Source organism: Etheostoma spectabile, chromosome 9 (genome assembly GCF_008692095.1).
Source record: "Etheostoma spectabile isolate EspeVRDwgs_2016 chromosome 9, UIUC_Espe_1.0, whole genome shotgun sequence".
Classification (NCBI taxonomy): domain Eukaryota; kingdom Metazoa; phylum Chordata; class Actinopteri; order Perciformes; family Percidae; genus Etheostoma; species Etheostoma spectabile.
In genome coordinates this window covers 37,103,592-37,115,935 of record NC_045741.1, presented here as the reverse complement: position 1 = coordinate 37,115,935, position 12,344 = coordinate 37,103,592, and the positions used below count along the sequence as shown (strand labels likewise).

The following is a 12,344-nucleotide window of genomic DNA, read 5'->3' as shown; positions in this document are numbered from 1 at the left end:
CACTTTAAGACAATTGAAGGTTCCACTGACGTACAGAGGATATGGCTAAAGAAGTCTTGGTGAAGCAGATGACAACCACAAGGTCGCTTACTAAGCAAACTGTTATAAAAGGGTCGTCTCGACACCCCCCCAAAGACAACAGGTTGAGTTTCCTGCCGGCACAATGCATGCTTTGCACAAGTTTCTGCTTTTTCATCTCCTGATGTGTCATGGACGTCAGTGTAAGATTAACACATCTGAACATTAGTCTCTGATCTACAAATGCTACATTGACTCATCCTTCTTTTTCTCTTATGTTCAGCAATTGGGAGTGATATCATAAATGGTGAAAATGTGAAAGAGAAGTTGATGCTGTACATGGCCTCGGTGCAAAACAACAAAGGTCATCATAAGTGCGGAGGATTCCTCATCGATAAAAACTTTGTGCTCACTGCTGCGCACTGTGATAACATGTGAGTTACATTTTACTCTTTCAGCAATTTTTGATTCATACATTTTAATGTATTGTATTTGATTTGTCGCCACAATTTGAGAAACACTACTGAGAACCTCTCAATAATCGCACACTCAGGAATCCTATGAGTGTTGTTCTTGGCACCCACGATCTCAAGAAGGTTGATGACTCAATGAGATACAATGTGACAAGGTGCAAGCATCCATCCTTTGTCAGTGTCTCAAAGGGGGATGACATCATGCTCCTCAAAGTAGGTAGATCATTTCTCAGCATAAGAGTCTCAAGTGGAGCATTTTTACAGTAAAATCTTTCGCTGCATGTTCTGTTGAATTAGGCTTAAGTCCCCCAAACACCTCAAAAACAACAAAGCACTGAAATCTGTAGATTCATCTTCAACCAATTCTATTTTAACTCAAGCTGTAATGAAGGCTAAGAAGTATGCTGTGCATTTTTTTCTAGTTTTTAATTTTCACTTTGTTATTTTGTGTGTCTCCAGCTGTCCAGGAAAGCTCAACTGAACAAACGAGTAAAACCGGTACCACTTATACAGGCTAAGATAAAAATAAAAGAAAATGCAAAGTGCCACGTGGCTGGATGGGGTTTCACGAAAACAGGAGGTAAAGTTGTTAATGTGCTGCGAGAAGTGGATGTGCCTATCATTAACCTGGAGGACTGTAAGAAAGACTGGGCTTCACTTAGGAATAGAGTAAATCTCCCTGCCAATGTTATCTGTGCTGGTGGAAATCACACAAGAAAAGGATTCTGTCAGGTATGTTTCCTGCCTATTCATGAAAAAATCCACTGGTCAACTGGTTTCTAATCTCTTAATCTTAATGGAATAGACCTGTGAAGCTGCTTCTTCTTCCTCACAGGGTGATTCTGGGGGTCCTCTGGTGTGCGACATGAAGGCTGTTGGTGTCGTGTCTTTCAACATGGGAAATAACTGTGACTATCCAAATGTTCCCAATGTCTATACAAACATATCAAAATACCTTCTCTGGATCAAAAAGATTCTCAAGCAAAATAAATGTTGAATGTTACAATTTAGCATACTTGTATTACATGTTGTGCTGGCTCTTTGGCTCTAGAACACTTTTCCACCTCTTGTTTCTGCTCTTAAATCTCATCTTAAAAATCACTTTTACAGAATAGACTTTCTTAAAAACTGACATGTTTGTTTTTATTGAATAGGCTTTATTTCTTCATCTTTTGAATAATGTTTTTTTACCTCCTAATTGTTATCAAATCTGTTGCCAATCCACACTTTGGAGAGCATTTTGTGCTTTTTGCTTCAAAAGTGCTCTACAAGTAAAACTATTACCATTATTAATGTGCGTGTATTGCTGTGTTTGAGTGGTGCGGTCAGTGTTGCTCTTTATCTAATGGGAAATAAAACTTGAATGTCAAGAGTTGATCAGAGTGCTGTGGTCTGTCTATGCAACATCACTGATGAGCAACCCAAGACTGACACATGGTAATACTTAAAACATAAAATGTGAATTGATTCACAAAACAAATGCAAGATTATTGTTCCCAACACATTTTTGAGCACATATTTGTGACTGAAATCTGTACTTCTTTTGTTTATTTTTCAGACAAATAGTCAATAAGGTCTTAGAAGAAATGGGGTTTGGTACCATAGATTTTCTTTGACATTTTTCAGAATGTTTTGGGGCTTGTCTCATTTTTAAACATTATACTCTGTGAATCTTCTCTGCTTGTCCAGAACTTCTGGAGACACTCTCTTGCGACAGAGAGGTTAAACTGTGCTTCCAGGACCTTTTAAGGAATCTCTGACTCTGGCAGGAACATGGTAGACAGACAGACATGCACTTGCTAACACTTGGCTACAAAGGTCCACAACTTCTAAACACTGACTCATTCAGAAGGATGACAGAATCAATGTTTAGCTTGAACTGAGGCAGGTTTGTGATGCACTGCAAGTGACAGCCATAAGATAAACTGATGTAGGGGCACTCAATGATGAACAAAATTATGAGAAACTATGCATCTACCAACTCTTTGGACACTGGTCCTCTCTGCTGAGTATACATGCGTTGCAATTAGACAACAACAGCTTGCATTTATGTCAAATACCACATTTGTTGGTACTGTATCTGAATATTCATTTTTGAAGAGAAAACACACTTGCTAATGTAGTCAGATTTGTAAGATGAATAATAACAATAACATGGAATAAATGTAAAAATGTAAATATTTTGGGGTGGCAGTAGCTCAGTCGGTAGGGAGCTGGGTTGGGAACTAGAGGGTCGCTGCTATGCTGCTATGCTGCCATGCTGTAAATTATACATGCAGACAAAAGTATGGTGGTGGACTGGTAGCTGGAGAGGTGCCAGTTCTCCTCCTGGGCTCTTGAGCAAGGCACCGAACCCCCAACTGCTCGGGGCGTCTTTCCATGGGCAGCCCCCCTTAGTGCATGTATATGTACTGAGCATATGTGGGTAATTCAGGTCTATGTGTAGTGTGTAATAACAACAGAGTGTACATTTTAATTTCCCCTTGTGGGATTAATAAAGTATACATTATTATTATTATTATTATTATTATTATTATCATTATTATGTAAACGTGTGATGTTGTATATGACCTTTCACCAAAGTCAAGAAAAAATATGACAGAAAGAGTGCATTTTTTTCTGCATAATATATTATGATAAACATACAAAAAGGCAATAGTTTCCCTGTGTGGATTTATGTATGCTTGTGCTCTCCTGCATGTACACACTCGAGCAGTAGATTCATAACTGTGAGACTCTTGCTCAAACTAGAATCTAGAAACTGTGGTTTCTGTGGTCTGGCTAGTCTGTGACCTATTTCAAAGAAACGCTTTGGTTGGTGTTGCCTAGTATTTCCATACCAAACCACATCAGGGTTGCATCTGTGTTTTTCCTGTTTTATGATTAATGCAACTCAAGCTCACTTGCTGTGACCAAGTTGTATCTATATCACTAACAGGGAGACAATAAGGTCCAAAAAGACCCAGAGCGAGCAAAATAAGGAGATGTCAATTGTCAGAAATAAAGAAATGACAATAGATAAATAAAATAATGCATGATCTGCATACGTTTCTGCATCATGTTCTGACATGTCTTGGACAAACTAGTAAAACTGTCAGATCAGTCTGTTAGTCTTAGAGTTTAAGATTAGAATCATACATGCATAGAACATAACGTTTTGATGGCATTGATACAGTACAGCAGAAGTCATGTGTTCAGCAGAAAGACATTGTGGTTGCAGATTTTGTATGTTCTGGTCATGTCTAGCACAAAGTCAGGGCTGGATCAACCCAGTAGAAGGCCTCGGGGCAAAAACTGAGCTGAAGGCCACTACAGAATGCAAACTACTTTAAATTGTCTGTTTTAATAACTGTCTGGCCTAAAGAACGTACATTATATATTATATTATATATTACATTTCCCCTACGTTTGAATGAACAAATTTCTAACGAAAAGTTACAGTCCTATTGGGGATTTGTAAATGTAATTTGCTTGATTTAACTAGAAAAATGTACCATTTAAGAAAATTGTACACTGAAATAATCAAGGCCTTTAAACTTTATCTAAGCCCCCTCAACAAGAAGGGGTCTGAATAGCAGATAATAATATGTAATAAAGACTTTTGTGCTGCATAGAGCAGGGGTCTCTAACTTCATTAGGCCAAGAGTCCCTTACCTCAAACACAGACAAAGCAGTCATTGGTGCATACAACAAAATAATTTAAATAATATTTAAATAATAGTAATAACAATTACTATCAAAATAAAAACTGTTGACATTTTTATATAATTATACATCAGGTTAAACATACATGTGGCACAGTGAATCCTTATGCTTAACTGTGTGTGTGGATGTATACCTTATCTTCATTGTTGTGTCAAAAAAAGAAAATTCACAAACAGGCAATTTATCATTGCTAATATTATGTTGGATTCATGTTAATGTATTTTTTCAGACATGTTTTAATTTCTAAGGACCCCCTAGGGGCAGCGGACCCCCTGCTGGATCTCTGGCATAACTTATTTCAATGTATATCTAATGGATTACCACAAACTGGTGAAGGGTAGCCTTTGTTCCCCCTGAGGGTTTAGGCAGATGCCGGCTATACCCAGTAAGTAATCCAGCCTTACACACAGGGATTTTTATTCTTTGAACATACATACATACAGAACATTAACTAGTTGTTTAATGATTTTTTTCACTTTCTAATATTGTAATCAGCATTTCCAACTGCTATAGAATGAAATTCAAACTTTTTACATTTATGAAACTTGTGGTGATGCTGCTTTGTACCATCTGCTGGCAAAAATGCTCATTGTGATTAAACTACTACAATTGCTTCGTAACCGTGACAGGGAGACATCGTTGCTTCAATCTAAATCACCAAACTAGTTTCTGTGGTTCATCGGGTCTGTCGCAGAATTCAGAAGTAATGTTTGAGTGGGCTGTTTACAAAAAACCCCAGAAAGGAATTAGTATCTTGTATTTTAGCATTAGTCTAAATCTAATCTAAATGATCCATTAAATATAAAGACAACAAAGTGTCACAGACTCATCAAATTCCCCCTTTTTAAGTTGACTTATCACAAGGATAAACAGTGAGGAGAGGTAAGTCCACAAAGAACAAAATTTAAAGATGCAGAATAATGAATTGACAGAGTGACCTGTTGTTAGACACAGTACATCTTAAAGTGAAATAATGAATAAACACATGAGAACTTCTTCTTCCTCACAGGGTGATTCTGGTTGCTATGCAGCAGGACAGCTGTTGGTTTTGTGTCTTTCAACCGGGACATAACCTGTGACTACTGATAGACCAAACATCTACACAGACATATCAGAATACCTTCCCTGGATCAAAAGCATCCTCAAAGACATGGAACATTATGAATAAAAATATAGCTCAAAGTTATGCTTCAGCATACATTCATTGTAAGATGGAGGTGTCCAGATTGCTGTCAGTGCGGATAAAAAAGGTTTGTTTCAAATACCAGGTTTAATTTCCTTCAACAACCTCATCAGAAGACACCCATTGCATTTAAGTTAATAAAAATAATCCTGATAATGATAATGTATAATCTGTCCATTTTAACCATATTACCACTTATTACATGTTTTTGAAATCTTTGTTTCCTTCTCAATAGACTAGGACAGCCTGGGTCTACTCTGAGGTGTGTAATTTTGCATTTGTGAGTGAAATGGAGTGTAAACATGATAACAGATAACTCCCAGGGACCAGTTACTGTCTAGTCCGTGCTAAATATTTGGACAACCCAAACATTGCTCCTATCAATGATTAAGAAGTCATCTAGAAAGTGTTAATAAAGCGTATCTTAGCGACAAGTAGTATTGGGTATTATCCATCTCAAAGGACTTATTTAGGCTAATCAATACCAATATAATTCAAACTCTTGATGCCGTACAATAAATGGCCTTGGTACAGGACAGCAGAGTTCAGCCACTCATCAGTGGCCTTTCCAAATCTGTGAATGTTTCATGTTCTGACATGTCTAGCACAAGGACGGGGCTGGATTGGTTGAATTAATCTAATAACAGACACTTAATGTAGCTAAGTAATATTCATAAACAATGAGGAAGGGAGGTTTAAAAATCAGAATAAACTTAACCAAGAGGCTGAAGGGTCCTAAATGCAAAAGTGAATGATGAATGACATGAACAGTAAGAAGAGAATGAATGAATGAATGTGGCAGACTGTGTAAAACTGTTCACGTACTGATCATAATGTGCTTCAGATAAAGCACAGATCATGCAAACTGCAGACTTGAATGTGGTAAAAGTTTGAGATGAGAAAGATAACAATCACACAAACGCCTTTATAAATGGTCGACATGAAACCCCCAAAGGAGACAAGTCAATTGTCTTGCTGGCATCATGCATGCTCTGCACCAGTTTCTGCTTCTTCACATTCTGATATGTGTCGGACAAAACGGTAAGATTACCATTCTCGTCATTATTCATTCAACTTTTCAATGGGAACATTTATCTGACTTTGATTCTACTTTTATTTTACAGCACATGGAAGTGAAATCATACACGGGAAAAAAGTCCCGGAGCATTCAATGCTGTACATGGTCTCGGTGCAGAACTCCCACAAACATCATGTGTGCGGAGGATTCCTTATCAGTGAAAACTTTGTGCTCACTGCTGCGCATTGTGATGTCCCGTGAGTTACATTTCCTCTTTCAGCAATTTTTGATTTATGTAATTAGAAATAATTATGAAAAAACCCTAGTTACCAAAACAATGCATCACGATCACTCTCTCAGGAATCCAAGTGTGGTTATCAGCACCCACAGTCTCAAAACAGCTGATGAGTCAATGAGGTACAGTGTAACCAAATTCAAGCATCCATTTTATGACGGTGTCGGATATGGGAATGACATCATGCTCTTCAAAGTGAGTAAATATTTAATTTTTTTGTATCGGCTCCAACTTCCTGCCATTGTTTGCTAAATTAAAGTCTGATGAATGAAAAGAACTTTGTTTTGAAATAAGACACAGCATTGAGTTTTAATTTCTGACTTTGTGTGTCTCCAGCTGTCTAGTAACGTTGGACTGAACAACAGAGTTCAAACAATACCCCTTCCCACACATGAAGGAAACACAAACGAAAACGAAGAGTGCAGTGTAGCTGGATGGGGTTATACTGAACCTGGTGAATCTGAGCGGAGAATGGCTGATGAGCTGAGAGTGGTGAACGTGTCCATCATTAAGGACACCGTCTGTAAGGAGGCATGGAACGGTCTTCCTGCCAATGTTATCTGTGCAGGTGGATATCGCACAGACAAAGGATTCTGTCAGGTATGTGTTATCTGTGTTATATCTGTCTGTTTATAGAAAATGTCAAATAAAGAAATGATAAATAAAGAAATGAACGCTCTTCTTCCTCGCAGGGTGATTCTGGTGGTCCTCTGGTGTGCAACGGGGTAGCGGTTGGTATTGTGTCTTTCAATCACGAGAAAAACTGTAATTACCCACATTATCCCAACGTCTACACGGACATATCAAGATACCTTGGCTGGATCAATGAAATTCTCAAGAAAAACAAATAGTTAAATGCAACAGTTCAGCGTGCTTCTGTTGTTATGCATTGTACTGCTCATTGGCTTTAGACCAGCATTCCACTTCCTGTTGCTGCCTTTTAATCATGTCTTAAAACTCTATTTCAGTTGCTTTCTTTGTTATTATGAGCTGGCTTTTTTTTATTGATCCAAAGCATCCTTGACATTATGACTGAACACTTTTAATAAAGTTTTGCTTTAGCATACATTTCTTGTGCTCTGGAGGTTTTGTGATGTCTCAGATAACTCTGTCCGTACGACAATAATTCATAATAAAGGTTTGTTTAACTTTCTTCTGAAAAAATCTCATCAGACCACTCAAGTTGCATTTATATTTTAAGAAACAATAATAATAATAATGTAATAATAATAATAATAATAATAATAATAATAATAATAATAAAAAACAATAATGATAATAACAATTACGGAGCAGCTCTTGCGTGTTGTGTCATATTGAGTGAATGGATTGTAAACATTTTAGCAAATTTGGACAACCCATTGGTCTCAATGATGACTTATGGCTCATCTATAAAGCATGTTAGTGTGTTGACCATGTCAAATTTGGTTTTGCTATACCATTCAAAAACAAAGCTGCAAAAACTGAGCTAGACACTCTTACCCATACCAAGACATGGCTGCACCGACACAGAAATATATACATATTTTTTTTAAACTTTATTTAACTAGGAAGTCCCTTGAGATTGAAATCTCTTTTTCGAGGGAGACCTGGCCAAGAAGGCAACAGGTCACATGTGGCAGTTGCATTTTTGAATTACGTGGCATTTTAACATGGCCTTAAATAATGTTAGCAATTTTAACACGGCCTTAAATAATGTTAGCAATAGATTTGTTAAGTATGTTGGTGATAGGGACACATCCCCTGTGTTCAGTCTGTCCAAGGTCTCTGCTCAATGCAGGTCAGCCTTGATTGCTAGATTTAGTTCTGAAGCCCTGCGGTCTGATTCTGTTTGATCAGTGTCCCCTGGTTGAAGCTGGGTGTAGATGCCACATCCTGGGACGACGAAAATGAGAGGACCGTGAGCAGCATCCCTATTGAAAATGTTAATATAAATTTTAACATAAATACAAAATTGACTGTGCAACGACATGAAAGAAGAGTAGGAACTGTAGGACTGTGTTCACACGTACTTATCACGTGATGTATGTGCTATGCAAAAAATGCAAAATAGCATCGTCCAGAGGATGTGGCTGATAATCAAGATAAAGAACATAGAAATTACCTTGTTAAGATGAAACTCTGCTGCAGAAAGAGAATAGACTTGACAGCCTCCTTACAACAGGTTGGTCATCTTGTAGCTATGATGAATGGCCTTTACAAGTTTCTGCTTTTTCATGTTCTGGCATTTCTCGGACGAAACGGTAAGAAGAACAATCTGACTACTACACAGTCCTCCAAATGTTATATTTACTCATTTTAACTCCTTTTTATTTTCTTGTGTTTTTAGAACTTGGGAGTGCAATCATAGGTGGGAGAAAAGCCCCAGATAAGTCAATGCGGTACATGGCCTCGGTGCAGAACAAGGAAAACCAGCATTTATGTGGAGGATTCCTTGTCTGTAAGGACTTGGTGATCACTGTTGCGCACTGTAAAATGTGAGTTAAATTTTCCTCTTCCAGCATTTGTTTCTTCATTTGATTTTGGCACAACTTGAGAAAAACCAATAACAACCTCCCAATTGTTACTTTTTCAGGACACCGAAGGATACAAATGTTGTTCTTGGCAGCCACAATCTCAAAAAGATGGTGAAAACAACTAAATACGTTGATGATATCATCAAACACCCATCCTATGACAGTAGCACAAATGCGAATGACATCATGTTCCTCAAAGTAAGCATGTATTCACTCAACCAACTAGTTGACGAGTAGTGCGCTTTCACAAATGATTTGCATTTGGTCGTCAGGTTGGTACGGATTTAAACACTTGAAACATTTCCGGTGATGTAAATGTAAAAAAAAAAAACAAGTGAAACTTTATCAAATTAACATGTTTAACTAAAGTCTTCATTTTTATTTTTTTTGATTGTGTGTGTCTCCAGCTGGGTGGACAAGATAACAACTTCACTGAAGAACAACCAATTGGTCTTCCAACTTCTGAAACAAACATCATGGAAAATTGCAGTGTCGCAGGATGGGGTGTGACTGAAAGTGGTAAAGCTCCAGTTGACGACCTGAGGGTGGTGGATGTGTCTGTCACCAGCTGTGGCGTCGTTAAGAGGGAACGGTCAGGTCTTCCTCCCAATGTTATCTGTGCAGACAAACATTTACTCAAGGTATGTTTTCTGTCTGTTTATTAAAAAAAATGTGGTTTCCATTTCATAAATGTATCAACATCTTACATCCCCTTGAATGAACAACTAAAGATGCTTCCTGCTCACAGGGGGATTTCGGTGGTCCCCTGGTGTGCAACGGGATGGCAGTTGGTGTCGCATCTTTCTGCAAAATGGGAGACTGTAAATCCTCAGACATCTACTCGGATATCTCAAAGAGTCTTACCTGGATCAAGGGCGTTCTAAAACAAAACGGTTGTTAAATCTTACACAAAGCTCTGTTTCAGCATACTTTAATTGTATTTTGGAGGGGAAGTTGTGTAGGGTTTTTTAACCTGCAATGAGAATGTTTTGGTGCATAGGAGTTTTAGACAGACACAAAGGAAAATCAAAGATTTGGGAATCGATATAGCAATTCAAATACTCTCTAAATGGGTTTAAGAATAATTTAAAAATTAAAATCAAACAACCGTCGAACAAGCAGAACATCACCTTGAATATGAGATTCTGGCTGTACCGGACACTCACCATGATTTATTAAAATATTGATATCATTCTTTTAAACCCAGTTTTGTTAATTGGGGTTTTATTTACTCAAGCATAATATACATTTTTGAATCAAATTGTCATATAACATATAACAGGCCATATAACAGGCAAATGCATGTAGATTTCATGCAGACATGCATGTAGATTTCTGTCAAATGAGGTAACAGACTCATTGCCTTTACTGTACACAATCAGGTCATCTGTATACGTCTGAGTGGCTCTGTCGGTGTTTGCTCTTTAACGGAAAGGCAAAATAAATAAACAAATTTCTCAACAAACTGTTTTCTTTGGACTTTATTAGAACACACAAATTGTGTGTAGGTGTGGTGGACAATAGCCCGTAGTAGAGCTGTTACTGGCAGATGTTCATTCATTTGAGTTTAAGAGGCTTTATTACAGAAAGGCAGATCATTGTCATCATAACAGAAGCAGTGTGTTGATGGTAGATAACATGAATCAAAAAGAACGTGTTAATTAACCTAATTAGAAAAGAAACAAAGCTATTGCAACTCTTTTAGTCTTTAACTCAAGGGTCTTCAACCGGGGGTCCGGGACCCCTAGTGGGTCCCCACAGTCACTGCAGGGGGCCCTCCAAATTATTGTTTATCTTTGAAAGTAAAAAAAAAAAAAAAGGTTGAACGTCTTCACATGAATCCAACTATGGTTTTCAAATGTAAATCCCCCCTGATGATAGGCTTACTGGCCTATAGGCAAGGTAGTCCCTAGATACGGATACAGATCATCCTAAGGAGTCACTGTGCAACATGGATGTGTGAATCATAAAATCATGCCAACAATTATTATTTTATTAGCTTAGTATTCTACGCACTAAAAAGGTATATATAAAGGCTTTACATTTTATTGTAAACCCAGCTTAATGTGCAACTTAATTTGTTTACAATATATGCAGTGTGTGTGTGTGGGGGGGGGGGGTCCATGCTCCATCCTTCTTTCAGTTAAGTGGTCCTTGGCTTAAAAAACGTTGAAGACCCCTGCTTTAATTCACAACCATGATCACGTCATCATTTAATGTATTTTGTAGCTCAATGTCTCCTTAGAATAAAGTTAAGCTCAGCTGAAGGTCAATGATTAATGAGAATCAATCAAGAATGAAACAGTCCTGTACAGTAAATGACCTTTACATTATGACAAAGAAGCTGTTGCATTGTGTTCATTCAGCCAAAAGGAAACGTTTTAAGTGGCATGATACCAGTAATATTATACGAGCAACATTATGTGATGAGGCATGTTGCAGTTTGGTGTCCTTGGTGAACATTGACACTCACATCTTAGGTTGGAAACTGTGGTTACTGTGGTTCAGCTAGTTTGTCACAATTCAAAGAAATGTGGGCTGTGTGTCAAGTCCATCCTCACCAAATGGCCTCAGTGTTGCGTCTGTGATATCTCCTTCTTACTTTCCTCTAAATGAAGTTGACTAAATACAGCCATTCTGTGTAAAACAAAGCCTCATTTTAAATCCTGTTATATTTAGTTTCCTGCGGTGACATTCTCCATCAACAGATACACTACTATATTTAATGAAACAAATGCAAAGATTCTTTTAACTGTGTATAATTGAGCTTAAACGGGTTATTAAAATCTAAAAATGGCAACGTTTTTTAAACACTCAATACAGTTTTACCGTGCATTTTAACAGCTGTGAAAACTCAGTTGCATGTTTGAGCAGAATTATTCTCTCTGCATTACACAAAACCCCATAATTTCTTAAGAACACATTTTTTTTCAACACAACAGTAATGTAAAGCGATGAAAAGGGGAAGTTGAAATAACTTGTTAAAAGTAACCATCACAGAGCTTTGCTTCACAATACTTAATAGCATATTTTTATCTGTGAGGGTAAGTTGTGTCTGAGTGGCTCTGTCATTGATCGCTCTTTAACTGAAAGGCAAAATAAATAAATAAATTTCTCAAGATGAATTAGAACACAC

General features: G+C 37.5%; 2 protein-coding genes across 4 annotated transcripts; both read left to right on the top strand.

The window, feature by feature from the left end:
* The first annotated feature begins 82 nt into the window (after positions 1 to 82).
* Positions 83 to 7,838, top strand: LOC116696140 (granzyme B(G,H)). 3 transcript variants are annotated; one of them, XM_032526899.1, is made up of 5 exons: positions 83 to 221; positions 302 to 452; positions 572 to 704; positions 951 to 1,223; positions 1,327 to 1,778. In XM_032526899.1, exons 1-5 carry the CDS (start codon positions 164 to 166, stop codon positions 1,486 to 1,488), a joined length of 777 nt encoding a protein of 258 aa, XP_032382790.1. In that variant the 5' UTR covers positions 83 to 163; the 3' UTR covers positions 1,489 to 1,778. The 3 variants fall into 3 exon arrangements, with proteins under 3 accessions (XP_032382790.1, XP_032382791.1, XP_032382792.1); XM_032526900.1 differs by lacking the exons at positions 951 to 1,223; positions 1,327 to 1,778 and adding exons at positions 7,029 to 7,292; positions 7,385 to 7,838 and having other exon boundaries at positions 113 to 221; XM_032526901.1 differs by lacking the exons at positions 83 to 221; positions 302 to 452; positions 572 to 704; positions 951 to 1,223; positions 1,327 to 1,778 and adding exons at positions 6,238 to 6,420; positions 6,504 to 6,654; positions 6,758 to 6,887; positions 7,029 to 7,292; positions 7,385 to 7,838.
* A 946-nt stretch (positions 7,839 to 8,784) lies between these two features.
* Positions 8,785 to 10,673, top strand: LOC116695451 (duodenase-1). The gene is made up of 5 exons (XM_032525713.1): positions 8,785 to 8,935; positions 9,022 to 9,169; positions 9,268 to 9,406; positions 9,616 to 9,849; positions 9,957 to 10,673. The coding sequence occupies exons 1-5, from the start codon at positions 8,806 to 8,808 to the stop codon at positions 10,107 to 10,109; spliced, it is 804 nt and encodes a 267-aa protein (XP_032381604.1). The 5' UTR covers positions 8,785 to 8,805; the 3' UTR covers positions 10,110 to 10,673.
* Positions 10,674 to 12,344: the final 1,671 nt, after the last annotated feature.

What these genes read in the sequence shown, in the direction of transcription:
- LOC116696140 (XM_032526899.1), top strand. Translation starts at nt 164, where the DNA reads ATGCATGCTTTGCACAAGTTTCTGCTTTTTCATCTCCTGATGTGTCAT. An exon ending in ATGACATCATGCTCCTCAAA is followed by an intron (nt 705 to 950) that starts GTAGGTAGATCA and finishes GTGTGTCTCCAG; the next exon opens with CTGTCCAGGAAAGCTCAACT. An exon ending in CAAGAAAAGGATTCTGTCAG is followed by an intron (nt 1,224 to 1,326) that starts GTATGTTTCCTG and finishes TCTTCCTCACAG; the next exon opens with GGTGATTCTGGGGGTCCTCT.
- LOC116695451 (XM_032525713.1), top strand. Translation starts at nt 8,806, where the DNA reads ATGAAACTCTGCTGCAGAAAGAGAATAGACTTGACAGCCTCCTTACAA. An exon ending in GGCATTTCTCGGACGAAACG is followed by an intron (nt 8,936 to 9,021) that starts GTAAGAAGAACA and finishes TTGTGTTTTTAG; the next exon opens with AACTTGGGAGTGCAATCATA. An exon ending in CAGACAAACATTTACTCAAG is followed by an intron (nt 9,850 to 9,956) that starts GTATGTTTTCTG and finishes TCCTGCTCACAG; the next exon opens with GGGGATTTCGGTGGTCCCCT.